Source organism: Lynx canadensis, chromosome E3, assembly GCF_007474595.2.
Source record: "Lynx canadensis isolate LIC74 chromosome E3, mLynCan4.pri.v2, whole genome shotgun sequence".
Classification (NCBI taxonomy): domain Eukaryota; kingdom Metazoa; phylum Chordata; class Mammalia; order Carnivora; family Felidae; genus Lynx; species Lynx canadensis.
In genome coordinates, this window is record NC_044318.1 from 39,418,278 (window position 1) to 39,441,306 (window position 23,029).

The 23,029-nt window shown below is 58.1% G+C and overlaps 3 protein-coding genes across 4 annotated transcripts in view; 2 read left to right on the forward strand and 1 right to left on the reverse strand.

Annotated features, from left to right (window-relative positions):
• Window positions 1-14: 14 nt before the first annotated feature.
• NUDT1 (nudix hydrolase 1) lies at window positions 15-9,522 on the reverse strand. The gene is made up of 4 exons (XM_030301562.1): window positions 9,418-9,522; window positions 7,679-7,846; window positions 935-1,080; window positions 15-699 (listed from the first exon to the last, which is right to left on the reverse strand). Exons 2-4 carry the CDS (start codon window positions 7,828-7,830, stop codon window positions 527-529), a joined length of 471 nt encoding a protein of 156 aa, XP_030157422.1. The 5' UTR covers window positions 7,831-7,846; window positions 9,418-9,522; the 3' UTR covers window positions 15-526.
• A 2-nt stretch (window positions 9,523-9,524) lies between these two features.
• On the forward strand, window positions 9,525-15,124 carry MRM2 (mitochondrial rRNA methyltransferase 2). The gene is made up of 3 exons (XM_030301560.1): window positions 9,525-9,586; window positions 11,042-11,331; window positions 14,000-15,124. The coding sequence occupies exons 1-3, from the start codon at window positions 9,579-9,581 to the stop codon at window positions 14,440-14,442; spliced, it is 741 nt and encodes a 246-aa protein (XP_030157420.1). The 5' UTR covers window positions 9,525-9,578; the 3' UTR covers window positions 14,443-15,124.
• Window positions 15,125-16,278: 1,154 nt separating this feature from the next.
• Window positions 16,279-23,029, forward strand: part of MAD1L1 (mitotic arrest deficient 1 like 1) — a 321,549-nt gene continuing 314,798 nt past the window's right edge. For both annotated transcript variants that reach the window (XM_030300339.1, XM_032591537.1), the window contains exons 1-3: window positions 16,279-16,340; window positions 18,446-18,608; window positions 21,894-22,034. In XM_030300339.1, coding sequence (XP_030156199.1) covers window positions 18,459-18,608; window positions 21,894-22,034 — 291 coding nt within the window. In that variant the 5' untranslated portion in view covers window positions 16,279-16,340; window positions 18,446-18,458. The remainder of the gene's footprint in view (window positions 16,341-18,445; window positions 18,609-21,893; window positions 22,035-23,029) is intronic.

The following is a 23,029-nucleotide window of genomic DNA, read 5'->3' on the forward strand; positions in this document are numbered from 1 at the left end:
AACACACGAACAACTGTGATCAAACCCCTTTATAAAACTTGGGTGAAGTGGGTTCTCCGTATAAGCGAGTGCTGCCTCCCTCCTTCCTGGGGGTCAGAAGTCTGGACAGGAACAGCCAGTCCCTTGGGGTGAGGGAGGTGATGGCTTCTGATGCATCAGACCAGGGTTTTAGGCCTGGGCCTCGCCTGTTCGGTTTGCCCTTGAAGGAGGGGCGGGGGGCAAGGACGCCACACCCTCTAACCCACTCTATGGTCCTGACAAGACCGCGGCGCCCGGCCCGCCCTCTGGGCCCAGTGTGCGGGCCACAGGCAGCCGGCAGGCAGGCAGCTTCCTGAGGACGGGCCTGGGCTGGTGTGCGCGGGGCCCCGTGAAGAATGTGAAAAGGCAAGAGAGCTTTCTTCTCTCCATCTCACCCCACCTGGAACCCCCCGCCCCGCCTCGGGGCTCCGAGAGCAGGTGAACAGATGGACGGCACTGCGGGTTGGCAGCGGATTCGGCGGCCTGCGGGGCCAGCGTGGTTCTGCGTCTACACCTCGTCCAGCTCGCGGAGCGTGTAGTCCAGGATGGCGTTGGGGCCCTGGAACTTGAAATACCCGTGGAATTTCTTGTTCTGAAGCAGGAGGGGAAACCAGTAGCTGTCATCGGGCCACATGTCACCAAAGGGGATCCGGTCCAGCTGGAACCACCGGGGCCGCATTTCTGTGGTGGTGCAAAGGGGGACACGGTGTTCAGCCGGGGGCTAAACTGAGTTCTGGTGAGAAACTGCCAGGCGGTGTCGTGTGAGGAGCTCGACAGGCTCCTAGTTCAACCCTCGGGCCGTGTCCCGGTGTCACTCCGCGCAAGAGGGAGGAGGAACGAGGCTGACGCGAGGGGCTGGCGCAGCGCCTGCCCCGGGAGACGGAGGGAAGGGAGAAGGGGAGGCCCCGAGACTCACCGTCGCTCTCCGCGGGCGTCCCCCGGACACTGTCTGTGCGGAAGATGTGCACGTCCATCAGTTCCGGCTCGCCCACGAACTCGAACACGATCCGGCCCACCTTGTGGAGTGTGTCCGCGGTCAGACCGCACTCCTCCCGCAGCTCCCTGCGGGCAGAGCGGGCGACGGTCACAGCAAGGCGCCGGGCAGGGGCACGCCCGCCTGTGGGCCAAGGGAGCCACAGACGCAGGCGCCCGGGCCCGCGTGAACAGTTCCCGACCTGGCAGGAACTTGGTTATCTGGGGGCCTGTTCATCGAAGCCGATTCTGTTCAGAGTCTGGTTCAGGGCGCACAGGCCGACCGGTGCGACACCTTGCGAGCCACGGCGCGGCCCAGGCCCGGCCGAGCTCAGCTGTTCGGGGGTCGCGGGCGAGCTGGGAACCTCCCACCCGCTCCTTCAGCTCCAGCTCTCTCCCGGGGCGGGGGGGGGGGGGGGGGGGGTTGCGGGGGGGCGGGGGCAGCAGCCACGTGAGTACCGCTTTGTGGGCCGTGGGAACCCGGGCCCTGAACCGGGAGCCACCCTTCCTCACACGCGTGCTTGGAGAGCACAGGAGCACACCGCTGTACACGGCCTCCTTCGCGAGGGCCTGCCTCGAATGTCTGTTCCACCGAGGAGACGCCCCAACCCTCCGGCCAGCTTCCCCGCAGCCGCCCGGGGGTGGGGGGGAGGTGGGGGGAACAGGAGCCTGGGCCCCCCCCCCCCCCCCAGCACTGTGCCCGGCCACCAGCAGAACCCGACGCCGCTTCTGTTTCAAAGTATTCACTGCTCAAGTGTCACGTTCGCCGCGGACAACCTGGCAGACCCTGGGCGGACGCGTCAGCAGAGAGAACCCTCACTGCCGCCTCAGTGTGTTTCTTCCGGGCCTTCTCCTCCACACATCCGTTTACACGCCTGCAGACGCGTCACGCGCTCGGACCCACGCTTCCCGCGCAAGGCCGGCGTGGCGCCCCACCCCTCGAGGAGTTCCAGCAGTTTCCCACCCGGTGTGGGTGGCGGAGTAGGAACTGCTGTCCGTGCGTCCAGCGCGAGACCCCGTGGTGCGCGTCTCCGCGTGTGCGCCCCATACCTCTCCTGTCTGGCCCTGGCCAACGGCTCCGCCCCCCCCAGCCCCCCACCTCTGGTTCCCTCGGCGTCTTCTGGAAGCACTGTGCTCCGGACCCCGGGGAACCCCTGGCTGCTCGCTGCAGCGGCCAGGGAACTCGGTCTTTTGCTCCCTTAGAGCCTGGCTTCCCTACTGCTCTGGATGTATTCGTTTCTGTAAGCGTTCTCGTTACGCCTGACTGTTTACAGTTGTAAGTAGGGACAGGTTTTTTTGGCTTTGCGCTCCAAGTTGTGTTAGGAACACGATAGGTAAGTACCTCCCGTGCCTGTACGAAGCCAGGGAAAACCACTTTGCTCGTTAAACACACACACTCTGGGTCCAAACGGTCTGATGTGAGCAGACGCCTTCCTCAGCGGGAAGTCCACCCGGAGCTCCCGGTAAGGTCTGCAGGGGAATCACGCCCATTTGCTGCCGCTGTGGACGAGGCCGACTGAGGCTCTGAAAGCTGGAATTTGTTCAGGGACGTGCTTAAAATTAGACTTGACCTAAAAAAAATGAATGTCTTCACTTGGGGGGTGCAGGTGGCTCCCCAGCTAAAGGCTCTGGCATCCGCCGGGCCTCCCCCACTGCTCTGGCCGCAGGCCGGTGGGTCTGGGTTTTAAAAACTTCACCTGGTGGTTGATGTTTTGACTAGTTTTGGTTCGTCTTCCCTGAATACACAGCGGCGCACGAAGTATCGATAACCTCACTTCACGGGCTGGGGTAATTAGCGGGGACGACAGCCTCGGTTTTGCTAAAGCGTCAGATCGTGTGTGTGACACTCAGCTCCCCAGATGGCAGAGAGCAGGATGAGGAACGCGTTACACAAGACAGCAGCAGCCGAGTGTCTGGGTGGGCGCGGGGGCCCCGCGGTCCTGGGGCTCGGCTTCGGCCGCTGCTCCTCTGGGGCGCTCTGAACACCATGCCCTGGGGCCTTGCTGGGGTCCAGAGATGGGACGCTGCACCCGCCTACGGCCCAAACCTGACTGTGAGGGCCCCCAGACCCCCAGGTGCCCTTCGTGCGGCACTGGGGACAGCGCGACAGGTAACGGAGGTCAGGCCACGTCATATCTGCCCTGCGATTATGACAGGGGACTGCAGCACAGTGGAAAACGTGGTCTCTTCAGTAATGCTGTGTCAGCTGGATGTCTTGACGGATGAGTCTCGACCCTCTGCCCTATATCTTATCCCAAGCTCCATTCCAGATGAAGATCTAACACTCCTGAATGTTCCAGAAGAAAAACTTAGGAGAAGGTCTCCAGCCTGGGATAGGCAAAGATCGCACTAAAATGAAACTTCTACTCATAGAAACGTCATCACGAACGAAAAGACAAGCCCCAGGGAGGACACAGTAGCAGACTGGGCGTGGCCAAGGGGGACCTGCGAACTTCAGGACACTGCAGCCCACCGGGCCTGAGGACCGAACAGCAAAGAGAACAAAGATGGGACAACACAGAACAGAATGTCGGGTGTGGGACAGCCAGGAAAGGTGTGGCCCACGTGCGACGGGAACACCGGCAGGAGAACAGCAGTGACTCCGGTAGTCACTGGGAATTTCCCCAAACTGATGTCAGACGCTGAACCACAGATTCCGGGAGCTCCGAGGACTCTAAGTGAGACAGACACCAGAAAACTACCTGCAGGCACGTTTCCTTCAGAGTGTAATAAATCAAAGAAAAGGAAAAGATCTTAAAGCCAGAGGACAAAAGCACTTGGCCACAGAGGAACCAGGATGAGAGTCAAATCTGGCTCCCCAGAAACCGAGCGAGCAGAGAGAGAGGGAGCAAAATACTTAGTGTTGACAGAAAACACACCAACCTAGGATTCTGTACTTCCCATCAAGAGAAAGGGGAAATAAAGACTTTCTCAAACAATAATTGAGGGGCCCCATTACCAGCCTCCTAACAAACACGAAAGCGAGGTCTTTGGAGAAAAGGGCAATGGTGGAACCTTGGATCTGCACGAAGAAAGCGAGAGGACTGAAGGAGTGAGCCAAGGCAAGATAAAACCATTCTGGTTTTTATTCTCGATCGATGGAGTGGGTAAGAGTTTGTTTGAGGTTATTGGCGACGACGTGTCCGTGTTGGTGTGCCCCATGTGTGCGTGCACGTGTGTAAGGTGAACAGTGAGCACCCAGGGTTGGGTGTTGGAATCAGGATTGTTGTCAAGAGGCCCTCAGACCACCCATGGGGCGGGGGGCAGTGTTATTTGAAAGTGCACTTGGATCGTGTGCAAATGCGTATTGCAAACTTTGAGGTGTGCGCTAAACATTAAAGATGTATAGCTGACCTTCTAAAAAGGGGAGAAAATGGAATCCTTTAAGTGCCCAATTAAAACCGCAGAATGGCGAAAAGGGGTGGAAGACAAAGCCAGGAACAGAGGACAAGGGTGACAAACCGAAAACCACCGAATCTGGTGGATATTAACCCATCTGTGTACCAGCCACCACTTGGAACGTCAGCGGTCCACGGGCTCCAGCGAAAGAAAGATCGTCAGAGTGGATCTGAAGACAAGACCAGCCAGTGCTGTCCGCACGGAGCCCACGTTGCACAGAAAGATTAAAAGCACAAAGTATACAATGATAAAGATGAAAAAACGCAGATTGAAAGTAAACGGAGAGAAACACACCAGGCTAACACTAGTCAAAGGAAGAAAGGAGTTTCTGTACGGGTTTTAGAGCTGACTTCAAAGCAGCAAGTTCGGCAGGAATAAAGGGGATTCCGTCCTGCGGGAGGGACCACTTCTCCTCGATAGGATGCTTAATACGTATGCACCTGACGATAGTCAAGCTACGGGAGGCAAAAATGAATGGCACCGCACGGAGAAGTGGATGAATCCACCGTCCTGGCTGGACACTTCAAGCAGAAAATCAATAAAGACGTCAAATGTATAAGGAACTGCAAATCTCTCAGACAGGCAGCCCCGTTTAAAAACAAGGGCAAGGGGCGCCTGGGTGGCGCAGTCGGTTAAGCGTCCGACTTCGGCCAGGTCACGATCTCGCGGTCCGTGAGTTCGAGCCCCGCGTCAGGCTCTGGGCTGACGGCTCGGAGCCTGGAGCCTGTTTCCGATTCTGTGTCTCCCTCTCTCTCTGCCCCTCCCCCGTTCATGCTCTGTCTCTCTGTCCCAAAAATAAATAAAAAACGTTGAAAAAAAAAATTAAAAAAAAAAAAAATAAAAATAAAAACAAGGGCAAAAGACCTGAGTGGGGGGCAGACACCAGAGGGCGCACCCGTGTGGCCGCGCTTACGTGATGCTTTAGAACAGGCCGAGTCCTCAGCCGTGAGGAGGCCAGCGTGCAGGCGGCCCTTTCCACGTCTTGGGCCACGTGCTGGCCACACGATGGGCCCATCCCTTAAACGTCCCCTGGTGAAGACGGGTGCACGTGGACTTCGGGACAAGTGTGTGCGACGTCTCCAGTCCTGGGCTCACGGAGACTTTGTGGGGGGTCGGCCAGGTGAGGAGCCAGGAAGAGTGGGGTGGGCGACAGCTGGGAGGGTGAGGGGCAGCGGCTGGAGCGGCGTGAAGCTGGGCCACGAGGGGGCTCCACGGGTGAACCCGGAGGTTCAGTTTAACAGCACTGGGTGCTATTACAGGGACTTCACGGGGCGCCTGGGAGGCTCAGTTGGTGGATTTTGGCTCAGGTCACGATCTCACGGTTGTGGGTTCGAGCCCCGAGTCTGGCTCTGTGTGGAGCGTGGAGCCTGCTTGGGATTCTCTCTCTCCCTGTGCCCTTCCCCCGCTTGCGCTCTCTCTAAAGTCAAGTAAAAGGAAACAAATAAATAAAGGGACTTCACACACGAATGAGAGAGACCCTGACCCGGTTTCGGGAAGGTTGCCCGGGGGCTGAGTGGAGAATGGACCCAGGGGGACAAGGGCAGAGCAGGGAGGCCAGGTAGGAGGCAGGGCACCTGTCCAGGTGGGGAGGGGTGGTCTGGACGCGGCGGCAGAGGGAGGCAGACCCAGATGGGTGCTAGTTGTATCCGGGGGATAGAGGCCACACGCTTCCCATCCTGAGGAAGCTCGTTTCCTGCCCGACCTCCAGCCTGCTCTGTGGGAAGGCAGCCGTCACACTCAGTACTGAGGCTCTGGGGTGACTGCTGGTTTCTCACGGGTGTGTCTCATTCAGGAAATGCTAACAAGCGAGAGGACGAGAAGGAAAGGTCCTAAGAAATCGGGGGCCTGGAGGCTCCTGACCACCAGGACGGCAGGGGGCTGAAGGGAAGGCCCCCGCAGTCCCGCCACACACCTCTGCACAGCCCCGCCCTCTGGCCCTCGGTGCTTCTTCGGATGCCTCGTTCCTGCCTTCCACCTGCTCGGACCAGACCGGACACCAAGTCCTTTGGGAGTTCTCCTTTGTGCCCAGTCATCTGCCCTCACTCTTTATTCTGGATGCCCCGCACCGCTGGGTGCCCGCTAGACCCGCTCTCTGCACACCTCCCTGTGAGCCCGGCAGCCGGACTAGATCGGAGCCCCACAGGGGGGCGGTCGGGACCTGTTCCCTGTGTCCTGACACTGAGCTCGACTTGGGGGGGGGGCGGGCGCTGGCTTCCACCTGTTTCTGTCCACGTTCCACGGGTAGCGAGGCTCAGGGGACCCGAGTCTCAGCAGACCGGCCTGTGCCCCCGCCGTGTGCTCTCCGGGCAGCCTGGCCACGCTGCCTAGCGCTTGCCCAAACAAATGACCACAGGCGGCAGCACGCCGGGTCCCATGCCTAGGAGGGGGAGGTGCACGCCAGGGACATCACACCCGCGGCCGTTCACACCCAGGACTTGGCCCAGTCGTGCACCATGAAGTCAACTTGTTGGATTGTGACCAGCAATTAAAAAAACCCAAAGGATAGGAACTACGTTAGCGGGACTACGTGAGCGCGTACTTTCGTGTGGTAAGAGCACTGTTGTATCAGAACGTAAACATCTCTTATGTGGGTTGTGATGTTTAAAAAACTCCAAACTTGAGAACCATCGGGCTGCAGAGCCTGCAGCTGACTTCCTTTCCAGAAGCCTCATTAGTATGCGTGTGGGGATCTGGTCTCTTCCCCGGGGAAAGCGGCCTTAATTAAGGTTGCTGACTTCCTTCAGAATGCCATCAGTAGTAGCGAAGGCTTGTGGAGCACTTTGTGAGATGTTTGCACACACAGTCTCATTTGTTCCACACGTGGGGACAAGGAAGGGCAAGGGGACTGATGTCGGAGAGCTGTGTGATCTCAGACAAGTCGTCAACCGCTCTGGGCTCTGGTTCCTGCCCGCGTGAGGCAGGCTGTGCCGAGGACTAACGGAGACTGTGTGTGAACAGGCTCAGACAGAAGAGCTGGTCATCAGCTCCCTGAACGCACGAGGAAAGCAAACGACTGACCAGCCGGAAGTCGCCACGCCACAGCGGCTTCCCAAATGTGTCCTGAAAGCCCCTCCCGCGCCCCCAGCAACAGCTCACGTGCCCTGGGCACTCCCCACTGGTCCAAATCCTGTATGGTTACATCCTCAATCTCCACACTCCCGAGAGGCAGGAAGGGTCATCGTTATTCCCATTTTTGGGATGAAGAAACTGAGACCCAAGAGCTCCATAAGGAGCTGTAGGCTGTCACCCTTGGGAGCTGGTTCTGTGGTCAGGCCCACCCCTCCCTCACCTCTTGGCCCCGTCCTCGATGCTCTCTCCTCCTTGAACTTTGCCTCCGAAGCCATTCCACCGGCCGGCCCCGAAGCCTCGTTTCTTCATGCCCAGGAGAACTTGCGGAGGCTGCAGCACCAGCACCAATGTGTAGAGCCTGGAGGCGCCCATGGTCCCCCGGGGACCCCTTGAGGAAGGCGAGAAGGCTGGGTCAGCTTGACCTGGGTGCACGCGGAGTGTGGATGAGGCCAGGGGCCCGGTGAGATGGGAATGTGCTGTGGAAGGCAGGGGGGAATCTGCCTGGTGGTAACCTCCCAGCCCTGCCACGAGAGGCTCGCCTCATGCCAGATGGAAACCGGACAAACGAGCTTCCAGAGTAGAAAGAGAGAGGCCTGGCCCTCCGAACCCAGCGGCACCCGTGTCCAGGCCTTGGGATTGCCAGGGCTGATGGAGCAGGTTCGGAAAGGGCCATGTCAACCCTTCCCCCTCCTCAGCACAGGGCTGTTTTTGCCCCTGTGTCCAGCCCGTGGACAGTCCACCCCCTGTGGCCCCAACACAACCAGGCGGGTTAGCCGATGGTTCTCGGGTCAGGCTTTTGGCCTTGGCCTTTCCATCAGTGGGGCCTTCTTCTGGCCTGCTGGGATATGCCTTCCACACTTCACCGCAGAGCTATAGAGTCCCGAGGAGCTCCTGGCTCCTGGCAGAGAGCCCGCCCAGCGAGGGCTGGCTGGTCCTCCCTCCTGCGACAGTTCATAATCCGCTCACAACTGTTGCTGCTCTGGGCTCTGGCACTGGAGCCACAAGGGCCCCTCCCGCTCGAACGGGTGTGCGTGGTCCAGAGGAAAACTCCAAGGGTGATGCCTGGGTTGCTGCTGGACACATGGAGGAGGACCAGGACTCTCTGTGCATCCATCCCTGTCCCAGCCTGGGGCCACCGTTCACAAGTCTCTTACCCTGGGGACCACACCGGATGAGAAGCAGGATCCAGGAGCAGGGATCCTCGTGGGAAGCCACAATGTCTGAGAAAAGGGAGCTACAGCTGGGTCCTGGTTTTGGGGGTAGGTCTGGCCAAAGTGGGTCTCTGTGGCCGAGCCTACCTGTCTGCCTGTGTCCTCTGTCGTGATGCTGACTGGTTCATGCCCAGAGCCCTGGCTTCCTGAGTGACTTGTGGTGGTGAGGCAGATACCAGGAGTGTCAGCTATCACTTATTAAGCACTGGCTGTATACCTCTCTTAAAAAATCATTCTGTTTAGTAGACCCAAGAACTTTGTGAACTAAGACTTGCTTTCTCCACTTTCAGATCAAGAAACTGCAGCTCGAAGAGGCTCAGTCTGACCCGAGGTCAAACTTGGGGAAGACCCCAATCTGGGTCTAACGGGCTTTTGAAGTTCAGTTGTCCCCTGGGTCCTGGAGCAAGCGGCTTGGGACCACGATTAGAGGGTCCTCAGAGGGCCCCTCCGAACGTCAGCGGCTGGGAGGCTGCAACAGGCCCGGGCATGTGGTCTCCGAGTCAAGTGGTCGGTACACCGAGGTCCCTCACCAGAGTTTTCAAAGATCGTATCCACAGAACACCAGGCTCAGGCCCTGGTCCCGGATCCCTCTCCTCCGACCTCTGCTCACCTGGCCCCCCCCACCCCCTGGTCCCGCACCCCTCTCCCCCCTCCCTGGTTCCCCCCCCCCCCCCGTCCCTGGTCCCCACCCCCCCGCTCGCAGGACCCGGGCTCCCCTCCCCGGCCCGCTCCCCTCTCCCCTGCTCACCTGACCCGGGTTCCGCTCCCGGGCTCCCCGGTCCCTGTCCTCAGACCCGGGATCGCGCGCGCTTTCTGAACAAGGGAGCCGCGGAAGCCGGGGGGGCGTGGCCTCGGGCCGGAAGCGAGGCCGGCACTTCCGGCGCGGGGGACAGGAGCCGATCGGCGCCCATGGCTGGGTGAGTGGGGCTGTGAGCTAGGTGCCGGGCGAGGTCGTGCGCTCAGTCGGCGTTTATGGGGGCGCCTGCTGCATGCGTGCGGGAGGAGGAGGGGCCGGGGGCGCGTCCCAGGTTCGTCCGCGGGGAAGGGGCGCAGAGACGCGGTAATTCCCGGCGAAGCGCCTAGGGGAGGACTTTCGGCCCGAAGTCAGTACGGACGGCTTCCGAGGAGCGGCGGCCGGGCGGAGAGCGTGGAGGGCTGCGGAGAGCGTAGGGCGCAGGTGAAGGGGTGCTGCAGCTGGAGGGCACTGCGGGGGCAGGCCTGACGGCTGTGGCACGGCACTGGAGAGGCACCAATGGCCCGTGTGGCCGAACTCTAGGTGTGGGCCGGCGCTGGAGGACAGGGCCTGTGTGACCCGTTTCCGGCCTTCCCCCAACCGGCCGCTTTGGTTCCGGTGCCCAGGATGGCTCTGTGCTCCTTCCGAGAGACCCCGGGGGGCTTTGCGAAGGCAGCCATCACCGAGTTACTGTGTCCGGATCTTGACTGCACGCTTGGGTTGTTGAAGGGCCTTTGGCCGTACGCCCTGGTGAAGATGTCCGGGTCTTCCCTTGAGGAACACGAATGCAGAACTTACTTTGTAGGGTTGTTCTGAGAGTTGAGTGAGGGGGGTGCGGAGAGCTCCCGGCCCGCGGCAAACCGTTCAGACCCTGACTTTGCCAAAGAGACTTGGAATTCGTTCTTCAGGCTGAGTGCAGTTGTTAGGAGATGGGCCTGGCGGCCCTGTGTTGGCCGCTGTGCCGAGGCGCCGAGGAAGGCGGGGTGGTCTGTCCCCGGGGGGCTTCTCCCAGTCCCGCACAGCCCGGGGACAAGTTGTCCCGGGTAAGAAAGCAGATTGCTTTGTCAACATCATCGGGCCTGTTAAGCAGAACCGGAGTTTTCCTACTGAAGAAAATTTTCCCGAGGGCCCCACGCTTCTTCGCCAGAAGGAGTTCGCCTGCCGTGTTCGTGCACTTGGGCCGCCGCAGGCCAGGCGTAGACCACACAAACGCAGGCTGAGGCCGCAGACCCGGATCACGGTGCTGCAGGGCCCTTTTCTCGTGGGGCCTCTCTCCTCAACCTGCACACGGCTGCCTTCTGCCCGTGGCCTCACGTGGCCTTTCCCCGCGCACCTGTGTCCCAACTGTCTCCGATGAAGACGCCAGTCGGGTCAGGTTGGGGCCCGCCTGTATAGCCTCATTTGTACTTACCTCTTTAAAGACCACTTCTGTTTTGAGGTTTCTGGGGTTAGCACTTCAACACACCCCTTTGGGGAGGGACTCAGTGCAGGCCATTACACCCGTTTTCTGGCCGCGTCGCCTTGTCAAGTTTCCTCCCCGTTTGGGCCTCCGGGCCCTTCTCTAAAAACACGTGGGTTGAACCAGGGACCCCGCCTATCTGTGTGATGTCCGCCTGTTTGCTCCCTTTTTCTTTCTCAGGTCCTTGAAGCTGGTACGTGCGTCCCTTCAGCGGCAAAGGTTTCACACCGCCGGGAGCCACTACAAGGGTCGGACCGCTGCTGAGCACCTGTGGCTGACACGTCATTTGAGGGACCCGTTTGTGAAGGCAGCGAAGGTGGAGAGTTACCGGTGCCGAAGTGCCTTCAAGCTCTTGGAGATGAACGAGAGGCACCAGATCCTGCGGCCCGGCCTCCGGGTCTTAGACTGTGGGGCGGCTCCCGGGGCGTGGAGCCAGGTGGCCGTGCAGAGGGTCAACGCTGCGGGCGCAGGTAGGGCCTCTGGCCACCCCGAGTGTGCGGGCGCGGGCCAGCTGCCCTCCACCAGGGGAGATGGCCAAGCCGCTTTGTGATGACACATTCTTCGGAGTGGCTGGTGTAGGGGCTGATGAGGAAAACGGGACACTGATGTGTTGACAGCGGGAGACCAGGTGGAAAGCTACGACGGAGACTAAAAGTGCCTCACGTCACCACGTCCATGTGTGCGTGAATGTGTCGGAGAGCCCCCTTCCCAAAGTTGTTTTTGCACACGTGACTACACGTGTATGTTTTCTTTTTCAGAAAGGATAGTAAATCACATTCTTCTTACTGATTTGGAGCCTTAATGGAGGGCTTCTTTACACCCCACTCACTGATCTATTCACATTTTCCCAGGCCTGCACAGGTCAGTCAACCCCAGAGTTTTCCAGGTCCTGGTCTTTGAAGCCCTGGGTCTCTTGGAGGCCCTGCTGGGGGCTGCTCAAGGTTCTCCCCTCTGGCTCAACATGAGGGACTCAGCTTTCACCTATTTTATATTTTAAGATTTTGTAAAAAAAAAAAAAAAAAAAAAAAAAGAAAATGTTTCTATGTTAATAAGGTTCCCCTGATCAGTCAGGAGAAACCAATACCCTCAGTGTGGAAAGCCCTGGCGTCCTTGTAAACGCTTGTGTAGACCGCCATATGATGATGTCCCGTGCTATTGAGCCAGCCTCCTTCTGGGCTCCGGTGTTGCCCTCGGGGCCTTTGTTAGCTGCACGAGCTGAGCCTAGCGTGGTGAGCATCCCTACCCTTTGTGTTTCCTGCCGTAAAGTCGGAAGGGACCAGAATCGCTGGCATTACATGACATATGTGCCGGCTCACAGAAATCTCAGACACCTGGGGTGCGGACCTTGTGCCCATTTTCCTAGTGAAGAATGAGGTTCGGAGGAGTTTGGCAGGCTTCTGAATGCACGGGCTGGGAAGTGCTGTTCCCTGGTTCAGGACAAAGAACCAGCCCCGTTACTGGGTGTGGGATGCCACCAGGAGCCCTAGAACAGGTTACAATTTTTTTTTTAAACTCAATAAATATCACCTAAGTGAAGGGATTTGTGTCCGAGACCTCTGTTCGTTTTCCTACCACTGAGCCTGCCCACAGACCTAACAACAGATTTTATTTTATTTTTAATCTTACGTTTATTTATTTAGCTAGAGATAACTAAGATGTTGTGGTTCCTTGTAATTTATTTAAAAGTGCATCTTTTTTTTTTTTTACTGTCAAATTTATTGTCAAAGTGGTTTCCATACAACACCCAGTGCTCATCCCAAAAGGTGCCCTCCTCAATACCCATCACCCACCCTCCCCTCCTTCCCACCCCCTATCTACCCTCAGTTTGTTCTCAGTTTTTAAGAGTCTCTTATGCTTTGGGTCTCTCCCTCTCTAACCTCTTTTTTTTTTTTTTTTCCCCTTCCCCTCCCTCATGGACTTCTGTTAAGTTTCCCAAGATCCACATAAGAGTGAAAACATACGGTATCTCTTTCTCTGTATGACTTATTTCACTTAGCATAACACTCTCCAGTTTCATCCACGTTGCTACGAAAGGCCATATTTCATCCTTTCTCATTGCCACGTAGTGTTCCATTGTGTATATAAACCACAATTTCTGTATCCATTCGTCACTAACAACGGATTTTAATGGCTCCTGTCCCTGTATAACTGCTCCTCAGGGAAAGGAGGAGCACGGCCAGGTTTGACTCGTAGGAAGCAGCGGCCGAAGCAAAGGCTGTGGATAGAATGTCCGGGTTCTTTTCCTGCCAGAAGGTGTACAGATGCACCAAAAGCATTTGCCTCTAGTGGCCCCTTCCCGAGGTTATGACGCCTGGGATGCTAACGAGAGTCAGGTACATGCCGTGAGGTGTGAGATGGCCTACTTTCCAGGGCTGAACATGAGAGTTTTCTCCTTTGAAAAATGCACTCTTCAAAATGGTTGGACTTCCAGTCCTTAGCTAGAAGTAAGACCCACGTTCCACCGCCGTGGGACAGCCTCTTTGCTACGCGGTCTGCACTAGCAGATCTGTGATGGCACCCTCCCCTCATGCCCTGGGGACTGGGGAGAAGGGCTCTCCTCAGCGTGGGGCGGGGACGCAGAGAGGGGCCGGGGACAGCAGTCATGCTGGCCCGAGGCCCTGTTCCAGGTGAGACGATGGCCTCTACTGCACAGCTGGTACCACTCACACCTGGTCGAGGGATCGGTTCCTGTACCTTGTCTTCCCCACTTCTCGGCTTGCTTCTAGTAGTTTCTGCATCAAAAGAAATTGGATTAAGCTAACGGAAGTGCTGAGTTAATCTGGAGGTGCTGTATGCATTCATGTGTCATCGGTTCAGTTTGTCAGAAAGCCCACTCGGAGATACCCTTTCACAGAGAGCTGGCCTCTGGAAGAGAGGCGAAGCCAGAGTTGGGGTCAGGTGCCTGCCCCGGGACAGGCACTTCTCTTCTCTGGGCCTCAGCTTCCTTGTGTGAAGAGTGGGGACTGTCACCCCTGCCATGTGTGTGTTTGGGATGGATGCAAGTGGGGAAAGGCCCGTGTCCACCTCTTGGCGTGTTCGCTCTTTACGTTGGTCCTAACTTTTTACTTTTATTTTTCTATTTGTATTTCTGAGGGAAGATTCAGGCTGTAAGTAAATAACATACTCTGTCTTCCTTAGATCCCGGTGCTCCTGTGGGCTTTGTGCTTGGGGTAGACCTTCTCCACATATTCCCCCTGGAGGGGGCAACTTTTCTGTCCCCCGCTGACGTGACTGACCCCAGAACCGTCCAGAGAGTCCGAGAGCTGCTTCCTGGCGGGAGAGCAGATGTCATTCTGAGTGACATGGCACCCAATGCCACAGGGATCCGGAGCCTGGATCACGACAGGCTCGTTAGCCTGTGCTCGTCCCTTCTGGACGTGGCTCCAGATGTTCTGCACCCCGGCGGAACGTTCCTCTGCAAAACGTGGGCTGGAAGTCAAAGCCTGGGGTTACGGAAGAGACTGGCCGAGCAGTTCCAGAACACCAGGACTGTGAAGCCTAGAGCCAGCAGGAAGGAATCTTCAGAGGTGTACCTCTTGGCCACACAGTACCAAAGAGCGAAGGGGCCCGTGGAGGACTGAGGGCTGCCTCTGCCATTTGTGGTCCTCGTTCACTGCAAGTGTGGTCTGAGCTCTTTCCTGGAGTGTGGCTGGAGGGGTCAGAGCTTGATCCGGGATGTGGCTGGCAGGACGAGGGTGGGACCTTTCTTTGAACCACAGTGTATTCATTGGTCACGCCCTGGTCACGATATATGATAAAAACTAGTCCCTAAGTGATCTTAGGTGCAGAGGAAGGATGAAAAGACAGTGGGAAGGAGAAACCTTGATGTCAACAGGCTGTTCGCTTGTAACAGAGTTTCCACCATTGCTCCCAGAAGGCACCACCCAGGCTGTGGTTATACAGTGTAGCGAATGCGAATGAAAATCTGAAATTTCGACCTGGGGGTTAATTTCCATCTCTCTGGTGAATGGTGTGGAAATTAATACTTTCAAGCAACCAGAACCGGGGGGCAGTTAGGGAAGACATTTCATGTGAATTTTGCAGGGGGTGCTGTGCTTGTTTTGTTGCTGGAGATCCGCCTTGCTGTAATACTCCAGGCCCCTAAGACTGGAATTGGCAAAGCAAGCAGCCACGTGGAGTGCTGTATTTCCTTTTACTCTCTTCCAGGAACTTGATGCAGCTTTATAAAACAATGTAGATTGTGTTTATTTAAGGGATTTCCATGCTTTGAAGTTTGTTTCTATAAAAATTGTTTTTTTCAAAGCTACTTGTCATTAAAAAAAAGGGGGGGGGGCGCCTGGGTGGCTCAGTCGGTTAAAGCATCCAACTTCAGCTCAGGTCAGATCTCCCGGTTCTTAAGTTCCAGCCCGGGGTTGGGCTCTGTGCTGACAGCTCAGAGCCTGGATCCTGCTTGGGATTCTGTGTCTCCCTCTCTTTCTGCCCCTCCCCTCGCTCATGCTCTGTCTCTCTCTCTCTCTCAAAAATAAACATTTAAGAAAAAAAGCCATTTCCTGCAGGGGTGCTCATCCCTTAATAAGAGTGTATGGACTATAACCCTGATTAAATCCCAAGGGTGGAGCTGAGGGAGAGCCTGGGTAGATAGGGAACCCCACAATCTCCATCAGTCCCCCAGGGTGCAGTCCAGCGCTCTGAAGTGGGCTGCAGGCTTGGTTTAACCTTTTTTCATTTTACTTTTGGTTGTAGTCAATTAGGACGGGAAAATCCCCCCACTTCCTCAGGGCTCCTCTCCACCCCATTTCTCGCGCGGGGTGCTGATCCGGGGATGGGGCGGGACGGGGGAAGAGGTGCCGACCCTTGGAGCACTGGGCAGATCAGAGGTGGGGGAGGTGCAGACCCTAGGGGGCGTGGTGTAGACGCTGGGTACGATGCAGACCCTCCCGAGCGCGGTGCAGACCCTAGGGCGCTCGGTCCCGGGTGGGGTGGGAGCCTGGAGGACGAGGTTCAGGAGGGAGCGAGACCTGTGTTACTGGACGATGATCGCTGGCTATGGGAGCTCACAGGGCGCTGGGAGGGTAGCCTAGAAGCAGAGTATTTTGCCTTTCCAGTGGACCCTGTGGAAACTAAAAACATATTCAAGCTAATACCGTAACGAAATTTTGGGAGTTGTCAGAGCCAGCAAGTTTGTCCCGAAGAGGCCACCGTTGGGCCTTGCTATTCCACACAATACGGTGCGAGGCCACTGCCACGGCGGAGGCCCGTCCCGCGCGGGAAGGCTGGCACCCCGACAGTCCCGCGGGCCGGCCTTTGGTGCGAGTCCTGCCAGGGCGGTGTCAAGGGAGCGGACCGCTCCGGGGAGCAGGCGGAGGTCCCCGGCCCCGCTGGTGCTCGGACTCAGGGATTTACGGCCGGCCCTGCCCAGGTCTCGCGAGAGCGCGGCGGCACTTCTCGCGATACGCGGGCGCGGGCGCAGAGGAGGGAGATCTGAGCGGCGGCCGCGGCGAGCGGCGGGCTAGCTGAGGTGAGCGGCGGGGCGTCAGGGTCCCGGGTGGGCTTCGGGCGGGGTCGAGGAGCCAGGTTGGGCGCGGGTGGCGCCCCCTCCCCCTGCCCACTGGTCTCCTCCCTCCTGCCCCCCTCTCGCGCTCGGTCTTCGGAGCCCGGCCGGGGTGCTACCCGAAGCCGGGGTCTAGGGAGCGGGGGGCCGGGGTGCGAGCCGGGAGCGGGGGCCTCGGAGAGGGGTCGGCGTCGTCGGAGCCGGGGTCCTGGGAACGGGGATCGGGGTGAGAGCGGGGCCGAGGTCCTGGGAGCTGGCGTCCCCGGTGCCGGGATGCGAGCCGGGATCGGGGTCCTCGGAGCCGGGGTCCTCGGAGCTGGGGCTCGGGTGCGAGTCGGGACCGGGGTCCTCAGAGCCGAGGTGCTGGGAGCGGGAGCCGGGGTCTTAGGAGCTGGGGCTGAGGTGCGAACCCGGGCCGGGGTCGGGACGGGGTCCCTGGCGGTGGCGTCTAGGGGCGGGGCTTACCCCCACCCAGGGTCTGGCTGGGAAGCTGCACCGGCCCGCGTGCTGTCACCCGCGCCTCTTCTAGCGGAGCGCGCTGCAGCCCCTCAAGGCCCCGGAGGCCAGGGCGGGCGGGGGGCGACGCACGTGTGCCTGGAGTTTGCGCGGAAGGTCCCCCCGGGCGGTGTCCTGGCCGAGAAGGGCAGCTGACAGGCGGCGCGCAGCCTGGGGGTGTGGAGTCTGTGGGATAAAGGGGATGGAGTGGAGGCTGCTGCCTGATCGCGTGCCTCGTGTAGTGGCCCAGTTACAGGCAGTTGACAACGCGTGTGTTCCCTTGGTTCCAGTGCATCCCAGGCATCTGTTCTTGCACAGGACCTACCGGCTCAGTTTCTCATGGGGGGATGGAGAGGATGGCCCCGGGCTGACCTTGGCAGACCTAAGGGTTTGCTTCCAGAGAAGAGCTCAGCTGTCTGCCGCGGCTGTCAGCACTGAGCGCTTGCCCTGTTCTTGCATTCCCCTTTTCCTTCCCAGTGCGATTGAGAGTTGGCAAGGACAGCCGTGTTGTCCAGGGGCGGACACATGGCCTGCAGAGGAGAAGGGCCCTGTGTGCAGAGGGCCAAGGTTCTCGTACAGGAAAGTCACAACCAAACTAAGATTTCTCAGTCTCTTCCGGTGGGGTGTTGGCGGGGAGGCGTTTTCAGTCTGGTACCTGGGGGAAGTCCCTGCGAGCCAGCCTGTTTCCCGAAGGGGACACGGTGTGCACCTGTAGCAGTCCACACCTGTGCCTGCTGGTGGATGGGGGGGGGCGGGCCGGCCGCGTGAAGCCACAGTCCCTTGCGCTCGGGGATGGGGCTCCTTGGTCTTGTTCGCGCGTTGGCTCGTGGAGCACAAACTGGACCTGAGAGCCAGGCGGGCCTGGGATCCGGTCCATTCTGTAGCTTCTGAAGCCTCGCTTTCTCACGTCTCACACGTGTGCAAACACCTAGTTCGCCCGTTGTGAAGTCTGAGGTGTCCTGTGAGAAGTTACAGGCGGAGTGAGGATCTGGCATGACTCACCCCTGCCTTCTGGAAACTTAGGGCAGGCACCATAATCCTCATGGCAGCTTTGCAAAGAGGCTTTCCTGGTCCTCAGTTTACAGATGAGGAAACCGAGGCTCGAGAAGGCTCAGTGTCACATACTTTCTTTTTGGTCGAAACTAGCAATGCTTATTAAGGTCATCGTTAGCGGTGATTACGGTTAGCGTCGCTGGGGTCGCCAGCCATCGCCACTGCGGCCTGCTTTGGTCCTCGTTCCCAGAGGCTGGGTCTTTTGTGTTCACGGGGCCATGTGCCGTGGGACTGCTGGGCATCTTTTTCTGGGAGCCATCTGTCCGTCGCTGGTGTGCAGGTCAGCACCGTGACAGCGGCTCAGCGGCGTGGTCTTCTGACACCTCTATTTGTTCTCTGGTCAAGTGGCAGTGTGGGCTCCCGCTTGGCCCCGGAAATGTGGTTATGGGCTTGGGAGTGCTGTAAGCACTGTGAGCGTCGGGAGGGCAGGGCTGCCCAGAGGCGCCCCCCCCCCCCCACCCGGCGCTGGTGCAGCTAATGGTGCCTGCAGACGCTCACTGTGGGCCCTCCCCGTCTTCCTGCAGAAGCGAAGTGGCCATGGACGACCTGGGGGAGAACACCACGGTGCTGTCCACCCTGAGGTCTTTGAACAACTTCATTTCTCAGCGGGTGGAGGCAGGATCTGGACTGGACGCTCCCACCTCCGCCCAGGGCTCTCTGCAGATGCAGTACCAGGAGAGCATGCAGGTGAGCGCCCCCGGCGGGAGGGGCTCCGCGGGAGGGGCTCCGGGGCTCCAGGTGGGAAGACACACGCCTTAGGTGGGGCCTGTGCCGGGGAGCACCCGGGTCCCCCGGTCCCCGGGTCGGGAAGGGTCTCCAAGAAAGAGAAAGATTGGGTATGCCCTGGTCTCAGACCACTGTTGGGGGGGGGGGGGGGGCGTTTGCAGTTCTTGGCTTCACTCTGCCGTGATGTGGCTTTTACAGTTTTGCGATAAAAACAGTCCTATTTCCTTTATTTCACTTCCTTGGCAACACTGACCGTACGTCGTGATAAAGGGGTCAGGTCTTCTGGAGGACTTGAGGTTCCACAGAGTTGTAGGGTCAGTCTCATGGGGGCAGGGATCACTGGGCCCTCCCAAGCAGGGGGTGGCGTCTGCGCCTGGGCCTGGCCCTCGCCCCTCTGCACTGCCGGTGTCCAGCAGCTCCCCTGTGCTGTGCGGCCTGAGCCATCCCAGGGAAATGGCCCCTGATGGAGCCCGGGAGCCCCAGGGAGGCCCAGGCAGCATCTGGTCAAACACGTGCTGGTGTGTTTGTGTGCATTCGTTTGCTGAGTAATTGAATGATTTCTGTTTGTTTGTGGGCTGAGTTGCTGCTCGCTGCCATTTTTTGGCAAGGACCGTTTTTTATTCTGAAATTGAATCTTTTAGATTTGTTTTTGGCGTTAAAGCATTTTTTGGAAACGCTGGTGGCAATTGTGCTTTTTTTTGTTTGTTTGAGTTGCTCACTGGCCAAATAAGAAGTTAGCAGCTTTGGTCTACACAAGTGTTACAATTTTGTTGATGCAGATGTCTGGCAACTTTTGGCCAACCTGTCGGAACTATAGAATCTAGAAATTCAGAGGCCAGCCTTTCAGTAAGCTAGTGCTGTGGAGGGCTTCCTCAGTCTGCGGGACCCCGTAGGCGGGTGCCAGAGAGGGCTGGTTAGAGTGTTGCGGCCGTAGGCTGCCAGGGCCCTGACCTGGTCCTGAGCTGGCCCGGGACATCCGTCAGTGGTTTTCTGCCCTACCAAGCTGCCCCCTGATGGCAGATGAGGGAACTGAGAACCTACAGGTCTGGGGGGAGCCTGGAAATCAGTGCTTTGACTACCATTCCGGGCCCCCTGCCCTTTTTTTATTCTTTATTTAAACTTTTTTTTTTTAACATTTATTTATTTTTGAGACAGAGAGAGACAGAGCATGAACGGGGGAGGGGCACAGAGAGAGGAAGACACAGAATCGGAAGCAGGCCCCAGGCTCCGAGCCATCAGCCCAGAGCCCGACGCGGGGCTCGAACTCGCGGACCGTGAGATCGTGACCCGAGCTGAAGTCGGACGCCCAACCGACTGAGCCACCCAGGCACCCCCCTGCCCTTTTTTTAAGCCTCTTGTTTCCGTGGGAAAGCATTTACAGTCGGTCTGCTACGTGTCAGTGTTGGTTTTGACATAAACGTGTTTCAGTTACTTTCCTTCACATGCAGTCGCAGTCGATGTTTCAGGAAGATGTGTCCATGGGTCTGTTTCTCTGGGACTCCTGGTCCCTGTGCAGTGGTGCCCACGGGAGCTGGGAGCCCTAGCTGCAGGCACAGAGTGAGGCTGGGAAGGCCAGTGAGTCTGACGGAAGGTGCACTTCGGAACTCCCCCACTTGAACGGGTGGGGGTGGAAGTGAGAGAAAGTGTCAGAGGAGTGAAGTGTGGACTTGAGCCCCCAGAGACGGTGGGTGGGGGGGTGGGTAGAGAAGATACCTTTCCCCTGGCCTGGGATTTCTCATCCGTGGTTCGGCTGACGTTTTGGGGTGGGTGGTTCTTTGTTCTGCAGGACAGGCTTGTGCCTTGCGGGGTGTTGAGCGACATCCCTGGCCTCTGCCCGCGGGATGCCGGTAGCGAACGCGTACTGCTTGCCCGTCTTTTGACGGTCGACAGCGTCTCCAGACGTTGCCAAGCATCCCTGGTGGAACTGAGAACCACTCGCCGTAACGCTTCAATGTGCACATGAATACCTGATATGTTTAAGAGGAAGATTCTGATTTGGCATCTGTGGGGCGCAGCCTGAGATTCTGCGTTTCTTTCTCGTGCTCTGGAGCTGCGGTGCTACCAGGCATTCTTGGAGTGGTCAGGCTCTAGTCCACGTGAGCCAGAGACCCTGACAGTCAGTGGGTCTGTGAAACTGACGTGTCCTCCGAGGCCCTTCAAGGCTTGACCTCACCTTTATGTGCCTACCCTCTGTGGTGGGTGTACTTGTAGGACGGCTCCCGAATGCCCGGCCCCAGGTGGGTCACACTTTCTCCCACTTAAACCCTAGGTATTGTGGCGGCAGGATTTTGCCAACAGAATTAAGAACTTCAGTCAGTTGACCTTATGATGGTGGGCCTGACTTACTCAGATGAGCCTTTTAAACCTAGGTCACTAGATCAGATCGAGAAGTCAGAGACAGAGCAGGAGAGGGATCCCACATATGGGGGATTCTCCTTTGTTGGCTTTGGAGGTGGACAGGGGCCACGTGGCAGGGAATGTGGGTGGTCTCCAGGGGCTGACAGCAGCCCAGGGCTGATAGCAAGGAAACGGGACCTCGGTCCTCCAGCCATGTGAGTGTGGAAGAGGATCTCATGGTCCAGATGAGGTTGGAGCGTGGCCACTGGGTGTTGATTTTAGCCTGTGAGAGCCTGATCACACGACCTGGCCTTCTGCCCACAGAGCCTGACGGCGGCTAACGTGGGGTTTTAGCTGCTAAGTTTGTTGTAAGTTGCTGCACAGCAATAGGAAACTAATATGCTCTTTTCTCTAAAACAAGCATATACACCGCCTTATTACAACATATCATTCTCGGGCACCTGGGGGGCTCAGTCGGTTGAACATCCGACTTCGGTTCAGGTCACGATCTCACAGTCCGTGGGTTCCAGCCCCGCGACGGGCTCTGTGCTGACAGCTTGGAGCGTGGAGCCTGCTTCGGATTCTGTCTCCCTCTCTCTGTGCCCGTGCCCTGCTCACGCTCTCTCTCTCTCTCTCTCTCTGTCTTTCTCTCTCTCCCTCAAAAAGAAATAAATACTAAAAGAAATTGAAAAAAAAAATAGGTCCTTCTCTTCCTGTTATCGTCTCCTCTCTGTTTACTGCCTCTGTGTACCTGTTTTCCAACAAAAGACCGGGCATCCGTCCTTCTCCCTCAAGGCTGAGTACGGGCCCCGTTGGGAGCAGGTGTCAGTGTGTGAGTGTCAGACGAGCCCCCCAGCTGTTCGGCGCGGCTGCTGAGGGTTCTCTCTCCCTCGGGTGTGACCTGCTCAGCTGGAGGAACGAGCCGAGCGGATCCGCTCCAAGTCCCAGGTCGTCCAGGTGGAGCGGGAGAAGACGCAGATGGAGCTGAGCCACAAGAGAGCGCGAGTGGAGCTGGAGCGGGCGGCCAGCACCAGCGCCAGGCGCTACGAGGTGGGTGCGAGCGGGCGGGCCTGGCCGTCAGAAGCCACGAGGTGCGTGCGGGCAGCCGGGCCCGGCGTAGGGCATTGTGCACGGTGCCTGCTGGGCCGTCGGGCAGGTGACCCTCCTGGCTGGGAGCCAAGGTGCTCTCCCTCCTGAGGCCACAGAGTGACTGTGCTCGATGTCCTTGAGGGGGCAGCGCCCGGGGGAGGACTGCCTGCCGTCTGCCTGGCGAGGTGCCGGTGGGCGTTCCTCTCTGCTGGGCTGCCTGTTCTCCCCACCCCTCCCAAGAATTGGGGTGTAAATCCAGCAGAAATACCAGGTGCCACGGGGCGACAGGCTTGGAAAGTCACTGGGTTGCATGGAGGTCTCAGGCCCAGGCTGGACCAGTCTTGCCCACGTGGTTACAGGGCCCAGAGCAAAGACCTCCGGGGCGCCTGGGTGGCTGATTCGGTTAAGCGCCGACTTCGGCTCGGGTCATGATCTCACGGTTCGTGGGTTCAGGCCCCGCGTCGGGCTCTGTGCTGACAGTTCAGAGCCTGGAGCCTGCTTCAGATTCTGTCTCCCTCTCTCTCTGCCCCCCGCTCGCACTCTGTGTGTGTGTGTCTCTCTCTCTCTAAAAAATAAATTAAAAATTAAAAGAAAAAAAAAAAAGACCTCCAGCCTGGGGGTACTTCCTGTTGTCCCTGGCTTACCCACGGCAGGCTGGGAAAGCGTGTTACCTAGAGAAGGTGCTAGGTTTTTACTTAGGGCATAAATCCCTTGCTTCCTTTGCTTTGATCAACAGCACTTCACCAGGGTTTTTTAATAAGTGCTGATGATTTGTGGAAATGCTGCCAGACTCCAGCAAAGCATTGGACCGGAAAGTCTCTGACCTGCCTACGCTTTCCCAGGGGTGGATGTCTGGCCCTGTTCTTGCCTTACGTAGCATATCTGCATGCTTTCCTAGTCCTGTAAAAATAGCTGATGTCTTCGAGGGCGTGATGCTAATTTGATGTCTTCGACCT

Coding starts and splice junctions, on each gene's coding strand:
- NUDT1 (XM_030301562.1), bottom strand. CDS start 7,830: ATGGGCGCCTCCAGGCTCTACACATTGGTGCTGGTGCTGCAGCCTCCG. Junction 1,081..7,678: donor ATCGAGGACGGGGCCAAGAG/GTGAGGGAGGGG, acceptor CTCTGCCCGCAG/GGAGCTGCGGGAGGAGTGCG. Junction 700..934: donor GACGCCCGCGGAGAGCGACG/GTGAGTCTCGGG, acceptor GCACCACCACAG/AAATGCGGCCCCGGTGGTTC.
- MRM2 (XM_030301560.1), top strand. Junction 11,332..13,999: donor GGTCAACGCTGCGGGCGCAG/GTAGGGCCTCTG, acceptor TGTCTTCCTTAG/ATCCCGGTGCTCCTGTGGGC.